The following is a 23,726-nucleotide window of genomic DNA, read 5'->3' on the forward strand; positions in this document are numbered from 1 at the left end:
ACAATCTGCAACTACAATGCTAAAGGGAATTACTTTCATTTCTAATTATCCTTTGTTCTACATTGTTAGAGATGTATCGGGAAAGTGGAAAAGTATGATGACACGGTTCCATCAAAATGCTGTTGTAGCCTCTTGCTGTGTAAATCCAGAACCAGCCAGGAGGACAGAGAAGCTATAAAGAACACAAAGGTTAGTTTCCATTCATTTATGGACTATCCCCTTCAGCCGGTTTAGTAGGGGCACATTCCGCACATTCTTTGAATACTGTAGTTCAATTTCCACCTTCTCTTTACAGCTCACTGACCATGCTCAACAAGGAACTGGGTGGAAGACAGCACTTAAACTCAAGAGTGACACGTGGTAACCACTAGGGGGTTGGCTCTTACTCCACTCTACCATGGCTGCCCTCAAGGGTAAAAAAAGGAAGAGCTAAGGAAGTTCGGAAAGTCTTGTGCTAAGGTTCTAAGACACAAGAGAAAACGTTCTACACAGATGGTACTAGAGAAGAGAACTTCCTTTCATCAATTTTACATTTCCTGCCTTTCATTTTCACATTTTCATATCCCCTTGTCCGTATATGAAAAGGTAAATAGCAGCAGCAATCAGATTTTGTATACCTCTGTAAAAACGCCTGTGATACCACTATCTCTCAAACCTAAACAGTCTCATTACCATCAATCACTTCTCACAGTCTTCCCATGCCTCATCTTCCCCCCCATGCTCATTTCTGAGTCCTTTATTACTGAGATGTCCTTCTTGAGATAAGGTGACCACTACACAGAATTCCAGCTAGGTGGGGGATTTGTTAGTTTTTCAATATACAGTAATGGCATATTTGCTTCAATTCATAGCAGAGATTGAGGCTGTATAAGAAGATTCTGTCAACCACCTCTCTTTCTATTCAAGACCACATTGACGACTTGTAGTCTATAGATCAGGAACCTATGCTTTAAAGATTGTAAAAGTGTCCAACTTTTGACTTAGCTTCCACTTTCCTACGTCTCATATCACAGTACTAATTTTTGGTATGATCCCTTCCACCAAGGATGCTGGACTGATATATATTGTGATCGCTACCACTCAATGGTTTGACCATAGTTATTTCTTGATTCAGAATCTAAGTGTTATTCAGGGCTAAATCAATAACCTCTCCTCTTGTGTAGCTACAGACTAGCTATTACAAGACGCAATCATTTAAAATATTGAAAAACTCCTTCTCCTCACCTTCTCCAGAGGTTGACATTTTATATGTGGGGAGTTGAAATTGCCCGTTATAACTATTATTCAAGAGAGTGGTCTCTGGCCCCCCCTCAATATTGTGCACTCACTTCCTTTTTCTGACCAGGAGGCTGGCAGTAGAACACAGTAATTTTTGAGTTGGAACCTGAATCTAATACAGACTCTACACTTCAAAGTCTTTTTCACTTTCACAGATGGGATTTATAATGGGATCAAACTCAGTTGTGTCCAAAACTGACAATACAGAACCCCACCCCAGCTTGATTTTTGAACTCAAGACTGCCCTATCTTGGGTAGGAAAAATAAAAAATCCTTATCCTGCCAGCAGGGCCAGTGATGTTTTGGCTTTACTAGACACAATAGTAGCTGGGTACTATGAAACGCAACCACTTATTAGAACATAAAAAGCATCTGCATTTCTCAGACTGTATGCTTTCCTCAACTGGAGCCTCTGTGTGTATTATACGTTTGGATAGTGCCTAGCATACGATGAGTTTTACTCAAACACAAGTAATAATGCCGAAACCTGGGAAGTACCATTTCAACACAATAGGAACGGCAACAAATGAATTTTTCCTCAGCCCGTCTATGATGTCGGCCGCTTTGTCAGCATATATCCTCTGCAGCGCCTTGCGGTGGATCACCTCCGATGTGCCACCCAGAGTGTTGTCCAGCTGGAATTTGGCTTGCTCCTCAGCAGACAAGTGGGGAGTTTCTTTGGATTGCCTCTAAGACTCTGATTGTTGCCAGGGTGGTCTCCAAGACAACATCCAGATGAAGGGGAAAATGTGTTAGCCATAGTACAATATTACTTTCTGGAAATAAAGGTCGGGTCTACACTACAGACCTATATTGGTGTAACTATGTTGCTCAGGGGTGTGAAAAATCCACACTGAGCAATGCAGTTACATCGACCTAATCCCCTGTGTAGACAGCGTCATGTCAACGGGAGAGCTTCTCCCATCAACACAGCTATCACGTCTTGGGGAGGTGGATTAACTAAGCTGATGGGAGAAGCTCTCCCGTTGGCATAGGAGTTTCTTCACTTAAGCACTGCATCAGCACAGCTGCAGTGTTTTAAGTGTCCTCTTACCCGAACATTTAAGTGAACCAAAACAAGAACTTAATACTTCTGTAACGCTGTGCACGTAAAACAGGAGGCACTTGAGAAATGGTTTAATATTTCCACATCTGCTTATTCTAATCTACCTATATTTCATCTGCTTCCTATACAGTATTGCATCTTTTCACAAGAAGTTACAGGCTACTAAAAGGCTTCCTTCAGGAAATAAGATTTTCCATGGGTGGGAGGTACACAATTGACAGCATTACTACAAAAGAAAGCGATAAATCTTAGCATAGGCAAATAATTGCTGTGCTGAGTTCCATTTGGAGTGTCAATCATTTAACACTCTGTGAATGTCATTCTTCAGATTTTTAACAGAAATATATTTCAGCCTCTATGTACTAATAAAAGGAAGCATCAATTATGCACCTGCCATTGAACAGTTTCATTTGGAATGACCTAAAGAGAAGAGAAAGAAAGCTGTGCCAAAGCTACCGACCACGATAAAGTCAATGGGTTGGAGGGGAAGGAGTTGGTCATCAGAAGCAGTTACTTGGATTTTGATTCTTGTATTCACAGAGGTTGAACAGTCCTTAGGTAGAAGCATAACCATGTCCACCAAAGGCAGGACAAGTAGTAATGGGCTAAATCTGCAGCAAGGGAGATTTAGATTAGATATTAGGAAAGCTTTCTAACTATAAGGGTATGTCTACACTACGGGATTAATCCGAATTTATATAATTCGAATTTGGGAAACAGATTGTATAAAGTCGAATGTATGCGGCCACACTAAGCACATTAATTCAGTGGTGTGCGTCCATGTTCCGGGGCTAGCGTCGATTTCTGGAGCGTTGCACTGTGGGTAGCTATCCCATAGCTATCCCATAGTTCCCGCAGTCTCCCCCGCCCATTGGAATTCTGGGTTGAGATCCCAGTGCCTGATGGGACAAAAAACATTGTCGCAGGTGGTTCTGGGTACAGCCTCACCCCTCCCTCCCTCCCTGCATGAAAGCAACGGACGGCAGACAACCATTTCGTGCCTTTTTTCCTGGGTGAACACTGCAGACTCCATACCACAGCAAGCATGGAGCCCGCTCAGCTCAAGACAGCAGTCATGAACATTGAAAACACCTCGCGCGTTCTTGTGGAGTTTATGCTGAGCCAGGACCAGAAAAACAAGGCAAGGAGGCAGCGGCGGTGGCAGCGCAGCGACAAGCGTGATGAGAACATGGACATGGACACGGACACAGAATACTTCTAACCGCGGGCCCCGGTGCTTTGGAGATCATGTTGTTAATGGGGCAGGTTCTATCCATGGAACGCCAATTCTGGGCAAGGGAAACAAGCACAGACTGGTGGGACCGCATAGTGTTGCAGGTGTGGGATGATTCCCAGTGGCTGCGGAACTTTCGCATGCGTAAGGGCACTGTCATGGAACTTTGTGACTTGCTGTCCCCTGCCCTGAAGCGCTAGAATACCAAGATGAGAGCAGCCCTCACAGTTGAGAAGCGAGTGGCGATAGCCCTGTGGAAGCTTGCAACGCCAGACAGCTACCGGTCACTCGGGAATCAATTTGGAGTGGGCAAATCTACTGTGGGGGCTGCTGAGATGCAAGTAGCCAAAGCAATCACTCAGGTGCTGCTACGAAAGGTAGTGACTCTGGCAAATGTGCAGGCCATAGTGGATGGCTTTGCTGCAATGGGATTCCCTAACTGTGGTGGGGCAATAGATGGAACCCATATCCCTATCTTGTCACCGGAGCACTAGGGTACCACTAGGGTAGGGTTACCATATTTCAGCAAGCAAAAAAGAGGACGGGAGGAGCCCCGCCCTAGCCCCGCCCCTACCCCTCCCACTTCCCGCCCCCCCAGAACCTCCAACCCTCCCCCCGTTCCTTGTCCCCTGACTGCCCCCTCCTGGGACCCCTGCCCCTAACTGCCCCCCAGGACTCCACTCCCTATCTAAGCCTCCCTGCCTCTTGTCCCCTGACTGCCCCAACCCTTATCCACACCCCCACCCCCAGACAGACCCCTGGGACTCCCACGCCCCATCCAACCACTCCCCACCCCCTGACAGCCCCCCCCCCCAGAACTCCCAACCCATCTAAACCCCTCTGCTCCCTGTCCCCTGACTGCTCCGATCCCTCTCCCCACTCCTGCCCCCTGACAGCTCCCCCCCAGAACTCCCAGCCCCCCACCCCCCCGCTCCTTGTCCCCTGACTGCCCCCTCCTGGGACTCCTGTTCCTAACTGCCCTCCAGAACCCCACCCCCTACCTAAGACTCCCTGTTCCTTGTCCCCTAACTGCCCCCTCCTAAGACCCTCCCAACTGCCCCCCAGGACCCTACCCCCTACCTGTACCCTGACTGCCCAAAACTTTCTCCACTCCCCCCAAAAAGCCCCCCCCCGTTTCTTGACTGCCCCCTCCAGAACCTCCCTGCCCCTTCTCCTGCCCCCCTTACCCTGCTGCTCAGAACAGGGTGTTGGGCTCTGTGCCAGCCGGACACGTGGCTGCGCTCCCCAGCACAACAAAACCCGGTCCCTGGCCCTGCACAGTGCTGCCGGACCGGGCTGCAGGGGAGAGCTGCCCTTGTATCAGACAAAGTGCTCTCGCTCCCGTTTTGCTACGCTGCATGGCAGAAACCGCTCCCAGTTGCAAAAGGGGAGGGCTGCACTTTGTGCTGATACACTTGCTCAGAATGCAGGGCGGAGCTCCTCTACAGCTGCTCCTGAGTCCAGCCCGGGACTTCCCTGCAGCCCTCCCAGCCGCTCGCTCTGCTCTGCTCTGCCGGGGGAGGGGGGAAATCCCGGACATTTTGAGTGCTTTACAAATTCCCCCCGGACGCTATTTTTAGCACAAAAAGGAGGACATGTCCGGGTAAATCCGGACGAATGGTAACCCTACACTAGGGTACCCACTACATAAACCGCAAGGGGTACTTTTCAATGGTGCTGCAAGCACTTGTGGATCACAAGGGACGTTTCACCAACATCAATGTGGGCTGGCCGGGAAGGGTTCATGACGCTCGCATCTTCAGGAACACTACTCTGTTTAAAGGGCTGCAGCAAGGGACTTACTTTCTGGAACAGAAAATAACCGTCGGGGATGTTGAAATGCCAATAGTTATTCTTGGCGACCCAGCCTACCCCTTAATGCCATGGCTCATGAAGCCATACACAGGCAGCCTGGACAGGAGTCAGGAGCTGTTCAACTACAGGCTGAGCAAGTGCAGAATGGTGGTAGAATGTGCATTTGGCCGTTTAAAAGGTTGCTGGCCATTGTTACTGACTCGCTCAGACCTCAGCCAAATCAATCTCCCCATTGTTATTTCTGCTTGCTGTGTGCTCCACAGTCTCTGTGAAAGTAAGGGCGAGACCTTTATGGCGGGGTGGGAGGCTGAGGCAAATCGTATGCCTGCTGATTACGTGCAGCCAGACACCAGGGCGATTAGAAGAGCACACCAGGAAGCTCTGTGCATCAGAGAAGCTTTGAAAACCAGTTTCATGACTGGCCAGGCTACAGTGTGAAATATCTGTTTGTTTCTCCTTCATGAAAACCGGCCACCTTTATTGACTCATTCTCTGTAAGGAACCCACCCTCCCCCTTCCCCCAGCTTGCTTTAAAACCAAATAAAGTCACTGTCATTTAAAAATCATTTATTCTTTATGTAACCCTTCTGCCCATCTAAGTTGGCAGCAACAAGGGCCGGGTTCTGTATCTAGGGGTTCCGTTTCAATAACACAATGCAAAAACCGGCTCGAGCCCTCACCCAGTGACCTGGGACAATTACATACCACCCCCTGGGCACCTCTAAGAGGCAATACTTCCCCTCTCGCAAGCACGGAGTCTGAGTGTAACAGAAAATGTTTAATAACATGAGGTAAACAACATCAGCATTAAATTGGAAAAAGACCACAACTAGAGTTCTTAGACCAAACCATGAGCGAAGACCCACCCCAGCAAATTGGGCCGTGTCCTCTCCCGTTGGTTCTTGAAACCAGCGACCCAAGAATCACCAAAGTCCCAAAAGTCCACCAATCCCAAAGTCTCTTGGGTCCAGCAGCCCAAGAATCACAAAAGTCCCAAAAGTCCGACAACCCCCCAAAGTCTCTGTCCATGATCAGTGCAGCCCCAGAGTTCAAAAAGGGGGGGGGGGTGAGCAGGGTGTTAAGGGGCACCTTACGTGATCCGAGGCCAACCGGCTGCTTCTCCATGGGGTTCCACCGCAGCCTTCACCACGAACTGCTCCACTCCACCCGCAGTCCCACTCCTGCCGTCCCACGAACTGCTCTGGCAGCTACTCCGCTCCGCTCCGCTCCGCTCACCGACCTGTGAGCCACTCCGCTCCGCTCACCGACCTGTGAGCCGCGCCGCTCCGCTCACCGACCTGTGAGCCGCGCCGCTCTGCTCCAGCCGTCCCTTGGGCCGCTCCCACAAGGCTCTGCTCTGCTCTGCTAGCTGCTCCTCCAGTCGCTCCGCTCACCGACCTGTGAGCCGCTCCGCTCACCCCCGCTAAGCTAAGTTAGCTTAGCAATATAGCTTCAGGCTCCCCCACTAGTTAACACAGCCTCAGTGATCTCAGCTCTTAAATAGCTTTAGCTCTTTTGTGATTTCAGCTCTTAGTGATTTCCGCTCTTAGTGATTTCAGCTAGTAGTAGGGGAGCCCCAGTGCTGGTGCACTATTGGCCCAAAGTGAACTCAGCTCAGCAGTCTGTAACTAGACTCCTAAGGGAATCAAAGTTAGCTCTGACATTCAACAGTGGAGAGAGGAGGTAGTGCAATTGGTGTTTCAACCCCCTCAGGGAGTGGGCCATACCATCAGGTACAAATACCTGTCCCCATCCTCTCCCAATTCACTGGGTTTTGTAACCCATGCCCCTTGACAAGCAAATGCTACTTAGGTAATGGTGAATGACTCACTCAGTCCTTCTGTCATACAACAGTTCCACTGGCCTTGATTCACAGAATCAGGGTAACAAAACTTTATTCTTCCTGCCCCAATAACAGAGAAACTGGGGATCCCACACCAGCCAAAGTAACCACTTTGAGTTGCTGTGGTTTCATGCCAGGCGAGTGGGTGTGCCTATGCAAACAAGATCAGCCCCTGGAGTTCTTTTCCACACTCGCCATAATTCACCACCAGATGTCAGGGTAGAGCTCATCCTGACTCTGCTTACATCCATTAATACATTATAAAAAGAGAGAGGGAACCTGGGTGGGGTTTGGGAGGAGGATCGGGGGGAAGGAAAAGGCCACTAAAAAAAGGTTAAAAAAATGACAGCCTTTTGCTTGGGCTGTCCACTGGGGTGGAATGGGAAGGTGTACGGAGCCTCCCCCCCCCGCGTTCTTACACGTCTGGGTGAGGAGGCTATGGAACATGGTGAGGGGGGAGGGGGGTTATACAGGGGCTGTAGCGGCACTCTGTTATCCTGCTGCCGTTCCTGAAGCTCCACCAGACGCCGGAGCATGTCTGTTTGCTCACGCAGCAGCCCCAGTGTTGCATCCTGCCTCCTCTGATCTTCCTGCCACCACCTCTCATCTCGAGCGTCTCTCCTCTCCTCACGTTGGTCCCTCCTGTCCTCACGTTCACTGTCTTCTTTCCTATACTTTGAAACCGTGTCCTTCCACTCATTCAGATGAGCTCTGTCACTGCGGGTGGATTCCATGATTTCTGCGAACATCTCGTCTCGCATCTTCTTTTTCCGACGCCTTATCTGTGATAGCCTTCGGGACAGAGGAGGGAGGCTTGAAGAATTTGCAGTAGCTGAAGGGAGGGAAAAAAGGAGAGAATTTTTTAAAAAGATACATTTTGCAGAACAATGCTTATACTCTTTCACGGTGAACAACACTATTCACATTACATAGCACATGTGATTTCTGTGCAAGGTCGCATTTTGCCTCTTAATATTGAGTGCCCGTGGCTTTGCTGCTAGAGATCACAGACGCAGGTCCGGGCAACAGAATTCGGCTTGCATGCGGCCATGGTAAGCCATTGTCTTTCGGCTTCTGCGCCTTCCTTTCCCATATACCAAGCAAAGCCCGTTGAGTGCTGCGGTTTTTCTGTTAACATTCAGCAGCAGAAAAACTAACCCCCCGCCCCCATCCAATTCTCTGGATGATCGCTTTATCCCTCCCCCAACCGCGTGGCTGGTATCAGGGAAGATCCCTGCAGGAACCAAACACCCCCCACCCCGCCATGAATTCTCTGGGATGATCGCTTTACCCCTCCCCCCACCACGTGGCTGGTATCAGGGAAGATCCCTGCTAGCCAAACACGAAAAGCTCTGGGCCAATTCCCCCCCACACACACACCCTGCACTTGGGTAACTGCAGGGAAGGATTTCTTTTCAGCCACAGGCAAACAGCCCAGTAGGAACTGCCACCTCTGTCCCCTTAATTAAATTCCCATATTTCAACCAGGTTACCATGAGCGATATCACTCTCCTGAGGATTACACAGTAAGATAAAGAACGGATGTTGCTTGAATGCCAGCAAACACCGGGACCATACGCTGCCAGGCTTTGTCATGCATTGATACCAGATTACTTGCTGCAAGCATGGCGCGGTCAAGTGTCCTACCATGGAGGACGGAATAAGGCTGCATTGCCCAGAAACCTTGTGGCAAGGCTTTTGGAGTATCTCCAGGACAGCTTCATGGAGATGTCCCTGGAGGATTTCCGCTCCATCCCCAGACACGTTAACAGACTTTTCCAGTAGCTGTACCTGCTGCGAATGCATCCCAAGTCCTCAGGGCAAAGTAATCATTAAAAACCCTTGCTTTTAAAACAAGTTTTATATTTTAAAAGGTAAACTCACCTGAGGTCCCTTCCATGGGGTCGTGGTCTTGGATACTGGGTTGGGAGGGTACTTCAGTCAGGCTGAGAAAAAGATCCTGGCTGTTGGGGAGAACAGAGTGCTCGGTGCTCTCTGCAAGCTCGTCCTCCTCCTCCTCTTCCCCGTCCGCAGAATCCTCAGGTGTAGCTGATGAGATGATCCCCCCCTCGGAATCCACGGTCAGAGGTGGGGTAGTGGTGGCGGCCCCCCCCTAGAACTGCATGCAGCTCGTCGTAGAAGCGGCATGTCCACGGCTCTGACCCGGAGCGACCGTTTGCCTCCTTTGTTTTTTGATAGGCTTGTCTGAGCTCCTTGACTTTCATGCGGCACTGATCTGAGTCCCTATTGTGGCCTCTCTCCATCATGCCCTTGGAGATTTTTTCAAAAGTTTTTGCATTTCATCTTTTTGAACGAAGTTCTGCTAGCACCGAATCCTCTCCCCATATAGCGATCAGATCCAGTACCTCCCGTACGGTCCATGCTGGTGCTCTTTTTCGATTATCGGCCTGCATGGTTACCTGTGCTGATGAGCTATCTGTGGTCACCTGTGCTCTCCATACTGGGCAAACAGGAAATGAAATTCAAATGTTCGTGGGGCTTTTCCTGTCTACCTGGCCAGTGCATCCGAGTTCAGATTGCTGTCCAGAGCGGTCACAATGGTGCACTGTGGGATAGCTCCCGGAGGCCAATACCATCGAATTGCGGCCACACTAACTCTAATTTGAAATGATAAAATCGATTTTGGCGCTACTCCGCTCGTCGGGGTGGAGTACAGAAATCGATTTAAAGAGCCCTTTATTTCAAATTAAATGGCTTCGTTGTGCAGACGGGTGCAGGGTTAATTCGATTTAAATTCGTAAAACTACAATACCCACCTGGGGAAGTGAGGAAACAGATTGAAAGAGCAAGACGGGTACCCAGAAATCACCTACTACAGGACAGGCCCAACAAGGACAATAACAGAACACCACTGGCCATCACATACAGCCCCCAGCTAAAACCTCGCCAGCGCATTATCCACGATCTACAACCTATCCTGGAAAATGATCCCTCACTCTCACAGACCTTCGGAGGCAGGCCAGTCCTCACTTACAGACCACCCCCCAATAGGGCCGGCTTTAGGAAGGGCGGGGCCCAATTTGAACATTTTTGGCGGGGCCCCGGCAGGGATGACTAACAAAAAAAATAATGTAAAAAAAAGCCTTTCATTTCTTCCATGTATTATTTACTTTCCATAACTATATAAATAATAAAATTATATATTATGTACATTGCATCATATATGCTGTTGATCGGTTATTAATGAGCTCCGTTTCACATGTGTGGGTCCCCGCCACTCCCTGGGGGTGTGCTAGGGTGACCAGATGTCCTGATTTTATAGGGACAGTCCCGATTTTGGGGTCTTTTTCTTATAGGATCCTATTATCCCCCATCCCCGTCCCGATTTTTCACACTTGCTGTCTGGTCACCCTAGTGGTGTGCACATGTGTGGGTCCCAGCTGCTCCCTGCCCCCCTCATTGAACCAGGTGTGCAGGGTTACTGCCCTGGGAACTGCAGGGCACCAGTGGACATGGGGCTGGCTGGAGGCAGAGCAGGGGCTCACTGGAGGTAGGGTCTGGCTGCAGGCAGGGCAAGGGGTGCGGGGCTGGCTGGAGACAGGGGTGTGTGGGGCTGCCTGGCTTTGGGCAGGGCCGCAGGGGGCTGCGGCAGGGGTTGCCTGGAGACAGGGCAGGGGGTGCGGCAGAGGCTGGCTGTGGGCAGGGGGTGCAGGGCTGGCTGCGGGCAGGGCAGGGGGGCGGGGCTGGTGCGGGCAGAACAGGGGGGGCGGGGCTGGAGGTAGGACAGGGGTGCAGCAGGGGCTGGCTGCGGACACGGGGTGCAGGGCTGGCTGGAGACGGGGCTGGCTGCGGGCAGGGCAGGGGGTGCGGGGCTGGTGCGGGGACGGGGTGCAGCAGAGGCAGCTGGAGCCCCGGCCCTTTAAATAGCCCCCGAGTCCCCCGCTATCCCAGGGCTCTGGGGGCTATTTAAAGGGCCCAGGGCTCCCCTGCTTCTACTGCCCCAGCCCTTTAAATAGCCGCAGGAGCCCTGGGGAAGCAGCGGGGCTCCAGTGGCTATTTAAAGGGCCGGGGCGGTAGAGGCAGCGGGAGCCCTGGACTTTTTAAATAGCCCCCAGAGCCCCGCAGCCCTACCCCAGGGGACCCTGGGATCTTGGGAGCCAGGGCTTCTCTCAGCAGCCTGGAAGCCCAGGCCCCCCATCAGCCTGTCAAGCAGGTGGGCAGGCGGGCGAGCTGGCAGGGAGCCAAGCAGCTTTCCGTGCGAAACCTGCCTGCTTTCTGTCTGAAGGTTTGTCCAAATTGACGTGTTCCCACGAAACGTTTGGATTTTGACAAGCTGGCAATTTCTGATGGAAAAACAGTTCCACTGGCAAATTCTGACCAGCGCCTCTCCTGACCGCATAGCTCCCTGCATCTTTGCTGAGCGTGGAATCAGAATGGACTTGACACAGGGGGTTGTGCCCTGGGATGCTATCTCAGCCCAGCTCCCCCAGTGCTCCGGCGCTCACATTCTCCTAGTGGTGACGTCTGACCCTGGGGAGATGAAAGGCCTCTGCAGGTTGTTTCCTGCAGTGTGAGCTTTGGCTGCAGGCTTCTGTCCCCAGCCATGCCAGGAAGGAATCTGTCTAGCCAGGCTGGGCGTCCTCCCTCATCTGTGGTCAGAGGTCACACGGGCCCTTCCAGTGACAAGGTGGCAGCATCTGGCCCTGGAAAAACAGACATCTGCTGTGTGCTCACCCCAGAGATTTCTTTCTTTCTGCAAACTGAAGAGGCCTCTCTCCTGTAGCCTCAGCAGAGGCTGCGAGGAGGCCAGCAGGCCCTGTGGCCCCCCGCAGACTGGGGGAGGCCCTGACCAGTAGCTCTAAAGGCCAGAAGACCCCACAGGACAGGTGGGGAACGGGACTGTGAAGTTACGTTGCTGTTCCATGGTTCCTTTCTCCTCAGCTGAAGCAAGGCAGCAGGCTGGCTTGTCCGTGCGGCTGACCCAGTATTCACCAGAGGGGGGAGAAGGAACAGTGAGGCTGGTGGGTTCCTTCTTCTAAAAAGAAAACAAATCAGAGCATGTTTTTACATCCGGCTTTTGACTCCCTGGCCAACGGGTGTGAGCATCCCAGGTAGAAAAGTCAGCCTGTAATGCCCGGCTCCTGCTGGCTACTCCGATGGAGACTCCACTTCCCCTCTCCTCCCCGTAAGGCAGGGGAACTGCCAGCCACTGCCTGTTACTGTCTGCACCCAGCAGCAACACTCCTCTGCCTCCCGCCGCCCTCTCCTCTCCTGAGGTCCCCCGTGCCCTGCCCTGGCACCCTCTCTGCTATGGGGTCAGACACGCGGGGAGAGCAGGGCAGGTCTGTGCCCTCAGCCCCGGGGCTCTCGCACAGAGCTCTGCCCGCAGGCCCAGCCCTGAACATCACGGCGTCAGAGGCGCTTCTCCCACTATCACGGCAGCTCCTCCTGTTGGTGCCCAAAGCCCGGGACTCGCACTCAGCCCCTGAAAGCAGGGCCAGCTCCAGGCACCAGCCGACCAAGCACGTGCTTGGGGCGGCACCTGGTAAGGGGCAGTCAATCTTGGGGTGGTGGGGATTTTTTTTGCGGGGGGAGTTTGGTCACTGGGGGTGGGGTGGGTTGTTTTTGTTTCGTCGGCTGGGCGTGTAGGGGACACTGGGGGGTGGGATTCGGCAGCAGTGCTCCGGGGGGGGGTGGCAGCACGGCGGGGCGTTCCGCGGGGGCGGGGGCGCTGTTTGGCAGCGCGGCTCAGCGGTGGGGTGTTTGGCGGCGCGGCGCTCGGTGGGAGATATGTGTGGCGGTGGGAGGGTTCAGCAGCACGGCGCGGCACTCCGCGGGGGGGGGGGTGTTCGGTGGCGCTCGGTGGGGGGGTTCGACGGCACGGCATTTGGCGGCGCTCCGCTGGGGGGGGGTTCGGCTACGCAGCGCTCCACGGGGGGCTGGCGGGGTCGGTGGCGCTCCGCGGGGGGTGAGTGTTTGGCGGCGCTCTGCGGGAGGGGGGTGTTTGGATGCGTGGCGCTCCTCTGGGGGCTGAGGGGTTCGGCGGTGTGGCACTCCGCGGGGGTGGGGTGTGTTCGGCAGCGCTCTGCGGGGGGGGTGTTCGGCGGCGCTCCGCGGGAGGGGGTTGTGTTCGGCGGCGCTTCGCGGGGGGGGCGGGGTGTTCGGCTACGCAATGCTCCGCGGAGGTGGGGTGGCATCGCGGTGCTGAGGGCGTGTGTTATGGCGGCGCTATGGAGGGCGGCACTCTTTTTTTTTGCTTGGGGCGGCAAAAAAATTAGAGCCAGCCCTGCCTGAGAGTTGGGAACGTTGCAGCACAGCCCAGCCCCAGCTGCTGGGAGAGGAAGGCCACCCCACCTCCCTGGCTGGGAGAGCTGCCATGATCCCCCCATCTGCCAGCCCCAGCACTGTCCTCTGCGCACAAACCCTAGCCTCTCCTCTGCCCCTCACATCTCCCTGAGCCTCCCTCCTGCCTCCCTTAGCCTCCTTCCTGTCCCCATCCCCCTGTACCCCCCTCAGCCTCTCTCGGCTCCCCACACCCCGGCCCCCTTAACCTTCCCCCACATTCTTTTGCCCCCTGCCCCCACATGCCCCTGCAGCTCCCTCAGCCGCTCTTATATCCCATATGATCACCTCCAACCCCCTCAGCCTCCCCTCTGCCCCATCCCCATGCCCCCCTCAGCCTTCCCCCTGCCCCCCACACTCCCTGGCCCCCTCAGCCTTCTCCCTGCCCCCCACACCCACTACCCCTGTCAGCGTTCCCCCTGCACACTCTGTCTCCCTCATGCCCATATCCCTCTGTCCCCCTCAGCCTGCCCCCTATCCCTGCCCCCACATCCCCCTGCAACCCGCTCAGCCTTCCCCCCACATCCCCTCACAGTCCCCATGCGCTGTCCAGGCCCTGAACCATGGCCTCAGCCAGTCTGCCTGTGGGCTCGGCTTCAGCCTCCTGGAGCCCAGCGGGAGGTGGCAGCCAGCATCAGGAGGGCAGCCTGCCTGCCACATGCAGACAGAGCGTGGGGACGGGGCGGCTCTCGCGCAGGCCTCAGCCCCGCTGGCAGCAGTGGGAGATGGCGCCATTTTGATGAAGGGACAATTGGCGCCTTTGGCCACGTTTCCATGGGACAGGTGAGAAGCCCCCACAATCCCGAGTCACAATCAGAGCGTGAGGATGGCCGCGCTGCTGCCCCTGTTGTGCATGGGGTCGGCCCAGCACGTCCAGCTGATGGGGGTGATCCTGTCACGGAGTGTGGGGGGACTCAGGGTCCTGCACCCCCGGCTTCCTGCGATTCACCATGACTCTCAGCCAGCCAGTAAAGCAGAAGGTTTATTTAGACGACAGGGACACAGTTCAAGACAGGTCCCGCAGGCACAGAAAACAGGACCCACTCAGTTAGGTCCATCTTGGGGTCCTCGGGCACCCCAGCCCCCTTGGGAGGTCAGAGCCCTGTCTGCCTCCCAGCCATTCCACCAGCCAGCTCCTGAAACTCTCCCTTCAGCGACCCCTCCCACAGCCTTTGTTCAGTTTCCCAGGCAAAGGTGTCACCTGGCCTCTAACCCCTTCCTGGGTTCTCATGTTACATGCTCAGGTATTCTCCGGTCAGTCTCCCATCCCCCAATGCAGACTATCCCAGCCACACTCCCCTGTCAGCATTCAAAGACCACAGTAAGAACAGTCCCAGTTCGTCACAGATGCGTAGCCAGAATCAGCCAGAATCCACTGGAAGCTGCTTTACCAGTTTGTTGGGGCAGCCAGACTTATGGGGCCGGCTGCAGCTGGCATTCGGCGTGTGCAGGCGAGCGGGGGGAGGAGGCAGCATGAATTGCATGTGGGAGATTCATTCGTTGTTTGTGTGAAAGCACAAACTCCCCCTCATCCCAAAACCTGGTCCCCAAATGAGCAGACTGGAGCACATCACACTAAGCAAACTGGTGCCACGTGCAACAAAATAAACAGGTCCCATCTCGTGTCCTTTGTTGCACATTTCGATGGCGTGTGCCAGGTGCTGGCAAGTTGCAAGGTCGAGAAGCGTGCATGCGGGTGAACCGCCTGGGTGCTCTTTTCCAGAACTATACGGACGTGGAGCTGTTCCCTCTAATGCACCAGTTCCTGCCCCCTGTATCCCAGCCAGAGAGCTGGGACACAGAGAGCAGCTGCCTTGACAGTCGCTGAATGAATCCAGTTTGATCCTCTTCCCTGTGGGACAGATGCAGCAGCAGCGCAGTCTCGCTCCAGCCCATCCCACTCAGGTATCTCCTCACCCGGCCGTGACCTGTCGGGACAATGGAGGGAGCAGGGGTTCAGTCTCTGTAACCTCACGTGCTAAGCAGGGGTTAGTGATACCAAATGGAACTGAAAGTCCGAGGGGGGTGGGGAGAGGGGTTCCCACCGGGTGTGTGGGTTTGGTGAAAGGCGCCTACAAAACGTTGGGTCTGCCCAGTGCTTAAAGACAGAGCTGACTGGACTCAGCTGGAAGTCCTGGTTTCTTCTCAGTGATCCCTAGAGCTGAAAACACTGTGAAGCCGGTTTGCCTGGGCACCATAGAGCCGGTGCTGTGGTGAAAGACAGTACAGGGGGGAGCAGCAGCGAGGTTCCCCCTAGCCAGGGAAGTCACTAAGAGCTGGACTCACTCCGGGCTGGAGGCCCCTCACAGCATGGCATTGCAGCTCCAGGCAGAGACGGCAGCATGGAGCAGCAGCGGTGCAGAGCAGAGGCAGAGGCATCTCTGGCCCACCCCTTCTCTCCCTGGGGCAGGAGGCGAACACCCCCCCTGAACTCCCCCTGAACTCTCAAACTCTGCTGAGCTGGGCCCGTAAACTGGGTAAGGGGACAGCAGAGGGAAAATGGGAGGGGTGTGCCAAAGGGACATTCGTCCATTGGACTCTCTCATCCCAAGCTGGGAAACTGAGGCAAGGGGCTGCTGCCCAATAGATTGTAGGGTGGGCGTTTCACTCACAGTTCACATACTGCTGAGTCACTCTTGTGATGGTTTCCCCAGTTCATGCTGCGTTTCTTTCTCCTCTAAATAGAAGTTCTCCTGTGTTAGACTCAGACTCAGTGCTCCTGACGGGGGAACAGCTGCTTGTTAGGGGCGTGCTGGTCAGTTTCCCAGATTTCTGGGAGGGGCGCTCCAGCTGGTTCTGCTTTGCAATGCTAAGAGGAACCCCGAGATCCTGATTCTCGTCCTTGTCACTGCCAATACCACCTGGCACAAGCGTTACACCCCCATCACGTTCTGCACAACCCCCGTTCCTGCCATCTCCTCTGGCTTGATCCTCTCCATTTAGTGCGTCCTTCGTCTGGAAGGCCGATGATACGGTAATGCCGCAGAGTCCCACTGAGAAATTAAATCCCTGGCTCACATCTGCCCGGCTTCAGAAACGTTGGCGTTCTCGGTGAGGAGGGAGGGAGCCCAAGAAATCTGGTATCTGCGGTAAATAAAGGATGGGCAGACGTTCCGGAGGGGGCTCCCTCCTTGCCCACACACCAGGCTTGAGGCCAGCAGTTGAGAAAGCAAGATAAGCTGGGTGTGGAGTGGCGCTTTCCCCATAAAGGCATGGAGCCCCGGCTCCGGTTTCTGATGTGGAAGTGGGGGACGCTTCAGGTTGCTAACTCGCCCGCTCAGCTGCAGCGTCGGGATGGGTGAATTTTATTGAAATGCCCAGGATTTCACACAGCCTGGAGATGTAGGGCCAGAGCCTGGTGGTGGGCACCAAAGCCCCAGGCGGTGTAGGCACGTGGGGGAGGTGCAGTGGCAGGGCATGCTATGTGGCCCCTGTGGGACACCATGTGCCCTGAGTGCCCGGGCACAGGAAGGAACGTGCCCAGACAGACGCAGTAACTACCGCATAGAGAGGGGCAGCCTGCACTCCTCTCAGTGCCGCCCCTCAGCCCGGGCAGCTGCACAAGGGGGAGGGGAGCCCTGGTGCATCCTCTGCTTTCCCAACCCTGCCTGGCCGAGGTACAAGGGATGGGGGCGCAGTGAGGTACATGCTGCTTTTCCTTTGAAACGGAGCAGCATTTCCCCCAGCAAGTGGATGCTGCAGCATGAGCCTGGCTAGCTAGGAGTCTGGCAGTGCCTCCTGGTGAGTAAAGAGTGCCCCTGGGGCCATGGGGTACCAGGAGCCTGGCGGGGATCCCCTGCCCAGCGCTCTGCTGGACCCTAGGCAGGAATCCTCCCGCCCTGCCCCAGGTACCTTTGGGCATTGGGGCCAAAGTACTTTAGAACACAAAGGAACTAGCATAAACCATGTTTTAAAAATGGGGAATCTGAGGTATGGTGCAGTGTAATGAGTTTTCCAAGGTTACAGGTCGAACTCAGGCCCTCTGTGTCTTAGACTATTACAGTGCGTGAACGGTTGCTAGCTGGCAGCGTCCCCGCTCCTCTGGGGCGTCAGGAGAAGGGGAGGCGTGTTTTCAAGGATGAGTGACTCCAGATTGGTATTTCACTTCAGTTCCAAACATTGTAGTTCTGGCTTGTCAGACTCACTGAAATCCTTCTCCTTTAAAGCTTTAACCCTTTGCCTGCCATGGGGTTACGCCTCTCTCCTCTCTCTCACAAGGATACCTGAGATTGCTGGCAGCGTGTCACAGTTACTTGGGCTGTGACATTGTCTGAAGAATTTGGGGTCCAGGCAGCTCCAAAAAGAAGGTGTTTCCAATGAAATCTGTCTGGGGATCATGTCTGGGCAAAGTGTTTCCATTGCAACAGTGTGTTTCGGTGTGTCGTTTACACGGTGTTCTCTCTCTCTCTCTCTAATTCATTTGCACGTTTGTATCACGGTCACTTTTGGGGTTAGTTGTGGACTTTCTAACTTTGCAACACCACATGAATACAATGATGGCTGACAGAAAGCACGGTGCCGGACTCCAGTGCGGCTTTAGCCTGTTCTGGTTTGACACACACACACACACACACACACACACACACACACCCTGCCCGCCCCACCCCGCCCCACCCCGCCCCACCCCACAAAAAGCTGCCATTTTGCAACTGTCACGGGCCGGCAGCAGCTATAATCAAACTTGGGACCTCTGGAGCTTCACACGTGAGCCTCTGCTGTAGGGTTCTCAACCTATTTACCATTGGGGGCTGCATATGCCGTGCTCTGCGTTATGTGGGCTGTAGCTACACAAGATGTAATACCAGGGCCGGGATAGATATACCTGGGGCGGAGGGGGGGTGAATGAGCCGGTTTCTGTCCAAGAGTCTGGATTGCTCTGGGCTGCTGATCCCGGCAAGGTCATTGTGAATCCCTGTGCTGAGTGCTGAAGGTGGCCTGGGAAAAGCATGTGTGGGGACGGGGAGGGGTGTCTGTGTTAATCCGGGCTGAAATAAATGGCCATGCCCTTGCTAGGGCAGCGCTTACAGTGCACCCCTCAGGGACCCGGCTCCATTTTGAACTCTTTTTGGCCAGGACTGTGGCCCCTGGCGACTCTGCCCACTTTAAGCCTGGCCTGAGCTGGGCCCACAGAACAGCTGCAGTGTCAGCAGCGTGTCCCCCTCTGGGCTGCTGGGCTGCAGTGCAGGGGGCAGCATGCCTGGCGTGGGGCACACAGCAGCTCTGTGCCCTGGGCCCCTCTCACCTGGCACTCATCTGAGGGGGGCAGAGCCCTGCCGGAGGCTGCCCAGCTGCTGTCTCTGTATGGGTGAGCGGGCACTGCCCTTCGGCTGGTGGTAGTGACTGTGGACGGGGGGAGCTGGGACAGAGGGGGTTGCTCCGAGCAGCACTCCCCTTGCAGCGGTGCAGCGCGGGGAGAGAGGAGGCAGCTCCTTCCCCACCACAGGGAGCGCTCCAGCCGGCCCTGACCCGCCCGGGACCCGGGAGCCAGGCCATCGGAGCCGCAATCTTTGAATGGTTTTTACCATGCAGCTGGGTCCCAGCTGTGTGCTAATCGGGCCGGCTGCAGAGACGGAGACAGTGGCCGGGCCGGGGGAGAGGTGAATGGTGGGCTTCACCCCGTCTCCAGAGACTTGGGCCCACCCCCCCATGCCTGCAGTGCCTACCTGGGAGCTGAGCTCTTCTGAAAATCTGGCCCAGTAGTTGAGCCCTCTGAAAACTCTGGCCTTAGCATCTAAGGGTAACATTTTCAAGAGTGGCTAAGTCACTTAAGTGCCTAAATCCCAGTGACTTCTAGTGGGATTTAGGCACTTGTGAAACTCTCTCCTGGTCTCATGTCCAGCAGTTTCTGTCCCCTGCAGGGTTCCAGTCCATCTCTCTCCTGCTTCTGTCTGCGCTGTCCATGATGGCGCTCCTTTGCGTAGCCCCCGTGCAGGGCAACGGGGCCCTGGCCCACAAGAAGGTCGAGAGGGGTGAGTAGAGAACCTGTCGGAGAGCTTCTATCATCTGCCATATCCGAGATCAGGGCATCGTGGGCCTGATTCTGCTCCTCTCCCCCATGCCGGGGTCACCCCTAGATCCACTTATCCACTGAATGCACCTTCCCGCCCCCCCGCCAGCGCTGGGCCCAAAGAAATGCTGAGTTCTCCAAAGGGATCGCAAGGCCGGCCTGCGCTAGTGAGCCCACTACTCCCATTCGCAGGCCTCCAGCGCCTGGGAATGGGCCAGCCGGGGTGGAGGAGGTGCTGCTCGACTGCCTGTTTGCTTTACACAGCTTCGTTATCCCTTTCTCCGGTAATGGCTGCCAAGCCGATGGCAGTGACTGAAGAGCGCTGGTGCCAACCGCAGGGCAGCGTGTGAGAACCAGGCACCCCCCCCCAAATTGGCTGGGAGTTCTACCCTTCCATCTCACCAACTCCTATACTAGGGCTAGCCCCGGCTAACAGCTGGGGATCTCTCGCTCATGCCTAGAAGCCTTGCCCCCAGAGTCCAGGCAGCAGGGAGAGCCAGTTCCTCCTTGTCAGCGGTTTTCATTCCCTTCTCCCCACACCTCCAGCAGCTCTGGGAGCTGCTCAGGGGCTTGCCCAGGCAGGCCAGGGGCCGAGCCAGCTCCAGAGGTGGCCCTGAGCCCCTGCCCCCGCAGTGCTCAGCAGCTCCTCCCCCTCGGCTCAGCTATGGGGGAGGGGCACACAGGGGGATTGTCTGGGGGGTAGGGGAGCTGGGGGGCTCAGGCTCGAGGGAGGACCCTGGGGAGGGGAGGGGCAGTATAACCACAGTGCTCTCATTCTACCAGGATAGTTCGGGACAATTTCCGCCCCAAACACAAGCCCCTCGATAGGATGTCTGGAATTTTCAAAGGCACCACAGGGAGTTGGGTGCCTAAATCCCACTGAATTCCAATCACAGTCGGGTGTCAAACTCCCTTAGGCTCTTTGAAAACTCCCATTTAAATTGTCACTGATGGGTTTCATAATTGACATTCGCTGAGATGGATCTGGCAGCGTCTCCCCCACCCTCGCCAAACGATTTCTTCAGCAGTACGGACTCAGGAAGGATACAGAGCCTTGGTTTACACTTGATTCATCTCTTCAAGGTTTCTTCAAAACCAGCAGAGCAAGAAACTATTCTTATTTTATTTTATTGGTAAAATTAAAGTGTAAGATCTGGAGCCGGATTCTGTGGCCAGGAATGGCCGGGGCGGATTCTGTGGCTGTAGTATTGTGAAATACACAGGACCTGCCTCTAAAACCCAGCCTCCAGTTACCCCAGGCTGATTTGATCGAGCTAGCTAGCGCTCACTCCCCCACCCCCACCTGCCCCCTTAACCTGATGTTCGTGGCATTTCAGGGTTCCCCAAAGACTGCAGCAACATTCCCAGGGACAGTCCCAGCGGGGTCCATGTCATCCAGCCGGCAGGCTCTCCCCCTCGAGTGGTGTGGTGTGACATGGACACCAAAGGCAAAGGCTGGACCGTTGTCCAGAGAAATTCTTACAACACAGAGATCACCTGGAGTCCTGGAGCACCTATAAGTACGGCTTTGGGAACGTGCAGCAGGATTACTGGCTGGGCAACGAGTACCTGTCCCTGCTCACGCGGCAGAACACCTACAAGTACGGGCCGCTTTGTGGTGGAGGACAAATCCAACAACACCTGCTACACAGAGTACGACATCTTCAGTGTCAAGGATGAGCCGAGCGGGTACCCGCTGAGGCTGGGCAGGTACTCTGGGGACGGCGAGGACTATCTCACCACCTACCACTCCGGCCTGGGGGGCATACACGACAACATGAAGTTCAGCACGACTGACAAGGATCAGGACCAGGCCAGTGGGAATTGCGCAAGTAGCTATGGAGGCTGGTGGTACGACAAGTGTCAGAACGTCCTGCTTAATGGGAAAGGCTACATCTACTGGGCAGGGTTCTGTAAGAGTGGGGAGTGCAAGTCTTCCCTCATCCTGGTTAAGCCAACAGACGTGTGCTGGGTCCGGCAGGAGGAGCCCATCCTCCTTGGGAGCCGGCGCCGCTGAGAAGGGGAGACAATATTAGATCAGACACGGCGCGCCATCCCCCACCTAATCAGTGCAGTCCCTGCAATGCCTCCACTCTGCTCACCCCCTTCCCTGTTGGCTTCTGCACGGTAAATCCCCTGGAATAAATGCTGAGCGCCGACCCCGCTGGTGCGTTCGAATGACACGAAGAGTGTGATTGGTGTGTATAACTGGACCCCCGATTCCACTCTGCCTCGCTGGAAGCCATGTCACTCACTACGACTTTAGACCCACATTAACCTCTGCTTCTCCCAGCCCTGCCACTGCCCCTTGGCATTAGTGATCAATGAATCATGACACTGGATTTCTAGCAACTGTCATTGAGCATTTAAATGGGGGATGACTCAAAGCCAGGACTTTACATCTGAATCCTGCATGTATTAGCAGTGGTGAGTTTGGGTTCAAAAACCTGCCCTCTGTGTTTTTAATAAATATGGTTATTACATGAGAAAACATTGCAACAGTAATTAGTTGCTGATAAACCACTGAGATTAGATAGACGTGCAACGAAACCACACAATAAAGATATTGGTGTCCCTCTTCAACCCAAGGGGCTAGTCAAAGTTTGGGGCCCTGGGGATGTTCCAGTGGGGAGCAGAAATTGGCAGTGGAGTCTGGTAATTTTTTGATGTCTTGTTTATTGACAAGGAACATACAGAGTCCTGCTTCTCCAAACACAGCAGGAACCAACAGCAGGGATTAGCCTCCCTGCTCTCAGCTCCAAGCCTCTTTAGCCAGCACCTGGCCCAAAAGCTCTCTATGCTCCTCCCAAGATCACACCATGCTCACAGGCTCTGCTCGGCTTTCCTGCTCTGCCTCCGTATCCTGGCTGCACTGCCCGGCTTGTCTCTGTCACACACGCACCAGCTCAGAACGATACTCGGTGGCATCCTCTGCCCACCTGGGGCTAGTTTCTGGGCACACGCCATCATGGCTTGTTCTACACGAGGCCCCCTTACCTGTTGCTTCCAGCTGTCTTAAATGAAGAGTGCATCCTCACAGCTGTGTCAATGAGATTTTAACTCCACCCATAACATGGTATAATCCAGCTCCTAGCAGTGTATTTATCTGTCAGGCTGACCTCCTCTGAGCATCTCTGAGCATTTCCTGCCTGTTTGGCTTCAGTCTTCACTTCAATCAAAGTTCATTGTGACCAGTTGCTGAACACCATTAATGCTAACAGCCAGGGGCAGGAGCACCCCCTCTCCCCCCCCCCCCCCCCGAACAGGGAAAGAACAGGCTAAAGAACAAGTCAGCTGGGCCTGATGAAGTTCACCCTCGGGCAGGGCTCCCAAATCGTGGGCTGTAGCCCAAAGATGGGCCATGACGTAGTCCTGGCTGGTCCACTGGCAGGGGTGAAGATGGGGGGGAATGTGAAGGGGCATTGCCCCCCCCCAAACTGCATCTTTCCAGTCCCCTTCTGACCATGGCCCTTCAGTGCATCCCCAGGACACAAGGCCCTGTCTAATTGGCCTTCCTGACAGAGCCTGTGTGGAGAGCGTGCGTAGGGGGGAGTTTGGGGGGCAGGTTTGGAAAGAGGGATGTTTTCAGGGGGAGGGAAGCTGGGAGCCGCTGAGGTGCAGCTGGAAGGTTTCCTCCTCCCTCCTCAGCATCTGGGGTGCAGACAGGGGGGAGGGGGTTGCTATTTTGCAGTTGGGAGTATCAGGGACCCCGCCCCCCCCGTGCACTAAGCTGTCCCCTCCATCTCGGTTGCTGGTGGTGAGGTGGGGGTGTGCTGTTTTGCAGTGGGGGAGTGGGGGATCCCCCTGCCCAGGGCACTGACCTCTCCCCTTCCCGCCTCCCATCTCCGCTGTCCGTGCTGGGAGCCACCCCCACCCCCCACTCTGCCCATTGCAGGCTGCACTTGGTGCCCTCCCCAGCCAGCCATCCCTCGCCAGGCTGGAGCATGACACTGCAAGCGGGGACATCCTCAGCCTGTCCCGGGCAACCAGCTCACTTAGCCGTTTTGCTGACTGGGGGCTCCCTGCCAAACCCAGGGTTCCCCTGCACCATTCCCCCCAACTTGGGGTCCCACCCACACCCCAACTCCCCCCTGAACATGGCTACCCCTCCCCTTCCAAAACAACCTGAACTCTTCATACGCCACAGCCCACCCCCGCCCCTCCCCATAAGCCACCTGGC

The 23,726-nt window shown here is 54.9% G+C and overlaps 1 protein-coding gene across 1 annotated transcript; it reads left to right on the plus strand.

Moving 5' to 3' along the window:
- The first annotated feature begins 16,708 nt into the window (after positions 1-16,708).
- On the plus strand, positions 16,709-22,684 carry LOC135974022 (fibrinogen-like protein 1-like protein). Its single transcript, XM_065559825.1, has 3 exons — positions 16,709-16,837; positions 19,398-19,508; positions 20,884-22,684. Exons 1-3 carry the CDS (start codon positions 16,834-16,836, stop codon positions 21,561-21,563), a joined length of 795 nt encoding a protein of 264 aa, XP_065415897.1. The 5' UTR covers positions 16,709-16,833; the 3' UTR covers positions 21,564-22,684.
- Positions 22,685-23,726: the final 1,042 nt, after the last annotated feature.

The sequence above is a fragment of the Chrysemys picta genome, chromosome 10, assembly GCF_011386835.1.
Source record: "Chrysemys picta bellii isolate R12L10 chromosome 10, ASM1138683v2, whole genome shotgun sequence".
In the NCBI taxonomy this organism is placed as follows: Eukaryota; Metazoa; Chordata; order Testudines; family Emydidae; genus Chrysemys; species Chrysemys picta.

Excerpts from the sequence above, each read along its gene's own strand:
- LOC135974022 (XM_065559825.1), top strand. Across the intron at positions 19,509-20,883 it reads CCACAAGAAGGTCGAGAGGG|GGTTCCCCAAAGACTGCAGC; the intron begins GTGAGTAGAGAA and ends GTGGCATTTCAG.